Source organism: Petaurus breviceps, unplaced genomic scaffold (assembly GCF_028583685.1).
Source record: "Petaurus breviceps papuanus isolate PSGF00001 unplaced genomic scaffold, PetGlider_PUasm1.0 91041, whole genome shotgun sequence".
Classification (NCBI taxonomy): Eukaryota; Metazoa; Chordata; class Mammalia; order Diprotodontia; family Petauridae; genus Petaurus; species Petaurus breviceps.
In genome coordinates, this window is record NW_027187400.1 from 27,163,846 (window position 1) to 27,169,529 (window position 5,684).

At 43.3% G+C, this 5,684-nt stretch overlaps 1 protein-coding gene across 1 annotated transcript in view; it reads right to left on the bottom strand.

The window, feature by feature from the left end:
* Positions 1–5,684, bottom strand: part of LOC138154585 (coiled-coil domain-containing protein 50-like) — a 43,532-nt gene that overhangs the window by 5,092 nt on the left and 32,756 nt on the right. Inside the window, exon 8 of the mRNA XM_069079556.1 lies at positions 4,707–4,835. Within this exon, the coding sequence (XP_068935657.1) occupies positions 4,707–4,835 (129 nt within the window). The remainder of the gene's footprint in view (positions 1–4,706; positions 4,836–5,684) is intronic.

Here is a 5,684-nt window from a genome sequence, read left to right on the forward strand (position 1 = left end):
TTATTACAGCATTATAAAATCAGATCAGGAAGGAATCTCACTGGCCACCTAGAACAGCCCATACCAGGAAGGAATCCCCCTGTAGTATGCCCGACCAGTGGTCATCCAGTCTCTGTTTGTAATACCTTCCAAGTGGGAAGACTCCCTCCCCCATGCCATTCTGGGATAGCCCAAAGCACTAGAAACCCTGACCTCCAGCCTGCGTTTGCCCCTTCGCGGCTATTACCCATGGCTTCTGATAATGCCCTCTGAGCTCAGGTAGAGCACAGTGAAACTCCCCACCCCCACATTTGGTTCTATAATCTCCATTGGCTCCTTATTATTTTTAGGATTACATATAAAATTCCTCCATTTGACTTTTAAAGCCCTGCAGAAGCTGGCACCTTCCTATCCTTTCCAACTCTTCTTAACTTTACTCTTCTCCACCTACACTGTGATCCAGTAACAGAGGTTGCCATACTGTTACCTGCATAGGACACCCTGTCTCCCCATTCTGCCCATTTTCACTGGCTATCCCCCATGCCTGGAACTCTCTCCCTCCTTGTTTCCTCCTTCTCTTCCTCCCTGGTTTTCCTGACTCCCTTCAAGTCTCAGCTAAAGCTCCACCTTCTGCCATAAGTCTTTCCTATTCCTCCTTAATCTTAGTGCCTTTCTTCTGAGACCACCCCCACTTATCTTGTAAATATCTCATCGGGGCATGGTTGTTTGCATGTTGTCTCCCCCATATATTCTTGTCTTTTGCCTTTTTTTTTTTTATCTCTAGGGCTTAGCACAGCAGGTGTTCAATACATGCTTGATTGATCATCTGACTCTTTCGCAGCTTGGGAGACTCATACTAGAAGACAGTTATCAGGTTCTCCTTATACAGCCTTGTTCTTCTCTAATCTAGGGTAGACCTTTAGTTCTCTCAAATGATCCTTAAACCGTATGAGCTAGAGACCCTTTCACTGTCTTGGTAGTCCTCCCCTTCGTGGTCTCCAGTTTATCAACAGCCCCTAAATTGTGATGTTCACAGCAGAACATGGTATTCTAGATACAGGCTCTGTCCAGGGCTTCTGACTCCTGGCACCAATGTCTTTTCTGGCAGCTAGGTGCTGACTAGCAGGATTTATGAGCTAAGTCTCTTAAATTCTCTGAGCCTCAGTTTCCTCATCTGTAAAATGAAGGGACTGAATTTAGATGCTTTCTAGATCTATGATTCTAAGATCATGGAGGCACTTAGGTTGTGCAGTGGAGAGAACACTGGTCCTGGAGATAAGAAGACCTGAGTTCGAATCTGACACTCAGACACTAACTGTACCACTCTGGGTAGGTCACTTAAACCACTGCTTGTCTCAGTTTCCCCATCTGTAAAATGGGGATAATAACAGCCCCTGCCTCTCTGGGTTGTTGTGAGGACCACATAAGACACTATAAATGTTAGCTATAGTAACAATTAGTATTACCCCTGGAAGCAATGTCTTTGTTAATTTAGCCTACGGTCCCATTCAGTTGTTCAGTTTGCCACCTCACTCTACTGAGTCAGAATCAACTAGAATGTGTTAAGAAAATATTTATATATCTCTTAAAATGATGAATCGAAGTTGGAAACTGCTCCCTAACTCCTTGAGGGGAGATGTGGTTGCGTTTGAGATTCTGACACCCTTTTCTGGTCTCACTCTCTAATGGAAACTTCTGTAGGTCTCAAGCACACCTTTCCCTATGGCCCTGGTGAGTGACTTGGGTGGGCGTCTACCCCACAGCAGAAAGGAAGTAAACATTTCCACTTGTGGGTGGAGCAGTACAGATGCTACAGCTAAGGTGGGAGGGCATGTTGAGGGGGCTTAAGAATCATCAACTACATTAACTGGGGATCAAAATCAGATTGAAACCTATTGTTTGAATAGTCTCTAAAAATAGCACAACTGTTTTTGGAACCATTTTTTTTAATGTTCCTATCAGTATCAGCTTCAGCATCAGCAGGCAGAAAAGTAAAAAGGATGGAGAAACCGTTAGAAAGAAGGCAGGATACATAGGATAATATGACAATAATTTAGATTATATATAATGTGTATTATATATATAATATATGCAATAATAATAATTTAAAGCTAGAAGGAACCTTAGCAGTCATTGATTCAACTTCCTTGTTTGACAGGTGAGGAGAGACAGGGCTGGCTTGGCCAAGGTCACCCAGGTAATAAGTGGAGAAGCCAGGATCTGAACTCTCCTGGTTTCTGACTCCAGACTCATTGCTCTTTTCATCCATTCCTGGCTGTCTTCTCCCAAGCAAGGACTTCCCTGCTGCCCACAAATGACTAATGGATGTGCACACTTTTCCTTCATCCCAAGTGATTGTCCCCAAACAGAATCAAGAGGCAATTTTTATGCTTCTGTGACTTCAAAGATAAAGACATGGGATGGGATTGCAGAGTAAAGAGAAAGATTGGTAGTCAGGGAGATTTGGCTGGGTCAAATCAGTTAATCCTTCCATTGCCCAGGACATACTGAGACCTGCTGGTGGAGGGAATTTCCATGCAGAAGAAATCACAAATACTTCATCCCTTTTCTACTACTGGCCACCTGGGTGAGCTTGGGCAGCTTTTCTGGGCCTCAGTTTCCTCCTGTGTAAAATGAGGAGGTTGGCTTAGCTATTATCTATTATCTATCAGTAGATAGAACACAGGACTTACAATCAGAAAGACCTGAGTTCGAATCTAGCCTTACTAGATGTATGACCATAAGCAAGTCGCTTAACAACTGCCTGCCTTAGTTTCCTCAGCTGTAAAAGAGCACCTACCTCCTAGAGTTGTTGTGACGATCAAATCAGATAACATTTGTAAAGCACTTAGCACAGTGCCTGGCACACAGTAGGTACTTTAAACCATTTGTTGAAAAATAAAATTAAGAAAAAATCTAAGCCAAACTCTCTCTTTCAACAGCTGAGGGCAGTGAGGCTTTAACTTCTCCAAGGTCACAAAATGAAAAGCAGAGTTTCTGTTTCACCCAGTCCAGCCTCTTCTAATGACCAAGAGAAAGGCTGAGATGTTGGGCAGAGTGCTGGACCAGAACCGTAGGACTTGGCCTCAACCCCCATCTGGGACATTTCTTGTCTGAGACTTTTTCCTCATTTGTAAAATGGGGATGAACATACTTCTCAGTCTTGGGTTTTTCTTGGCAAAGATACTGGAGTGGTTTGCCATTTCCTTTTCCAGCTCATCTGACAGATAGGGAAACTGAGGCAAATAGGGTGAAGCAACTTGCCTAGGGTCACACAGCTAGAAAGTATCTGAGGCTGGATTTGAACTGGGGTCCTCCTAATTCCAGGGCTAGCACTCTATCCACCATACCACTTAGCTATCTTGATTCTTTTTTTTTTTGCAATAGATTTTTCTTTAATATAATTTCTTTTTTTAAAAAATAAATAAAAAAATATTTACTATTAGTTTACAACATTCAGTTCCCCAAGTTTTGTAGTTCCAAATTTTCTCCTCACCCCCACCCCATGGTGCCATGCAATCTGATATAGCTTTACCTTGATTCTTTTTGGAAGGGCAATTGGGGTTAAGTGACTTGCCCAAGGTCACACAGCTAGTAAGTGTTAAGTGTCTGAGGCCACATTTGAACTCAGGTCCTCCTAACTCCAGGGCCAGTGCTCTGTTCACTGTGCCCCCTAGTCACCCCCTACCTTGATTCTTAATGCGCATCTTTATGTACTCTGAATTCCAATCAAACTGGCCTTTTTGTGGTTCTTTGTACATGATGGTCCATTTCCTTCCCCAAAACTTTTGCATAGGAAAAAACCTTTTTTTTGGAATGCACTCAATTCTTTACCTGGACTTTACAGAATCCTTTGCTCTTCACACCTCAAATCCTAATCTCCCACAGCAGAGAGAGCCTTATCCCAAGAACTAATTCCATGCCTCTTTTGAGTATATTTCATATTTAGTTTTCTATGCATGTGTTGTTTTCCATCAGTAGGATGCCCTACAGCTTCCTTTTTGCCTGGCACCCAACATGGTGCCACAACAGGCCCTTAACCAGTTGAGTGAAAGGACAAAAGAGCAAAGAATCCTTCACTTGGCTTTGAAAGCCCTTTGTGTCCTTGTCCCTTCCTCCCTGCCCAGTCTTCTTACACCTCATGCTTGCTATGTACTCTGCCATCTGGTGACACGGGTCTCCTTTCTCCTCCTTGTGCACGACACTCCTGTCCCTCTCCCCCACACCTGGAGCCCTCTCCTTCCTCTTTTCTGCATGCAGGCTTCCCTGGCTCCCCTCCAGTCCCAGCCAGAGTCGGACCTTTCCTCTTCATCTAAACTTAGTGCCCTCACCTGAAATCCCTTAAAATGAAAGACTTGGTTTTTGTTGCCTCCCCAAAGTTTAATGTGATAGGTGCTGAATAAATGACAAATCGATTTAATTAGAAAATAAAACAGAATAAACTTATTTCTTTCCCTCCGAGATTAGGGCCAATTCACCCTGAGTTTGTCCTGCGTGTACATGGCTGTTTGCACGTTGCCTCTCCCATTGGGCTTGGAGAGTCTGGCTCTCAGGGACCTCTTTCACCTTTCTTTGTATCCTCAATGCTTAGCAAAGTACCAGCACACAGTAGGTGATAAATAAATGCTTGTTGACTCGGCTTCATCCATTGGTTCTGGTTTCCTTGGGCAAACACCAGGGGTTTGGGAGAAGACTGAAGATAATGAGAGAAAAGCACCGTGACCCACCTTGCTCCCATTCCACCTTTGTTCGGAGAAGCTGACGCTTCTGTTTCTGCTTTCCCTTCGTAGCTCCCATTCCCGCACCTCTCTCTGATGGTACTTCAGCTCTTCATCTTGCATGTACCTGGCGATCTCCTGAAAAAGGAAAGAGATTCAGGGCATACCTTAAGGATCAGAGATGAAAAAAAAAGGACTCCTCATTGAGTTGTATCAGTTGTGTCTGACTCTTTGTGACCCCATTTGGGGTTTTTCTTGGCAGAGATACTGGAGTGGTTTGCCATTTCCTTCTCCAGATCATTTTACAAGTGAGGAAACTGAGGCAAACAGAGCTAAGTGACCTGCCCAGGGTCACATAGCTAGTGTCTGAGGCTGGATTTGAACCAAGGTCCTTTTATACACTGCACCACCTAGCTTTCCTAAAAAAGGGACCTCAGACATCATCTGTTCTAACCCCTTCACTTAATAGGAAACTGATGTGAATAGATACTACAGATACTATTGAAAAGCTAATGAAGTGATTTTCCCAAAGTCACAGAGCAGGGATTAGAGCCCAGGTCCATCTCACTCCAAGTCTAGCATTCTTTCCACCAAACCATACAATTGATAGTCCTTTACCTCCAGTTGGAAGATACTTCCAGAGCTGTTGATCATCTGACTTAGAAATATACCGTTAAGACTTTCTGAAGCACACAAAGGGCAGAATTCATATACCTCATTATGTTAGACAATTTCAATGTTTTCTTTGTGTTGCCCTCCCTCCCTGTATTTAGTTTAGACATATAATGCCATTGCTTCAGTGTAGAAACTCCCTCCACTGATGAAGATCAGCAATTTGTAATTTATCATCTCAGTAATCTCAGTAAACCTGGGTTACTACGAGGTTAAATCATAATGAAGATTAAGTTTGGTCCTGCTCAGACGACTAACAGAATCTCTTCTCTTTTCCTTCTCTTTCTTTTCCTTCTCTTTCTTTTCCTTCTCTTT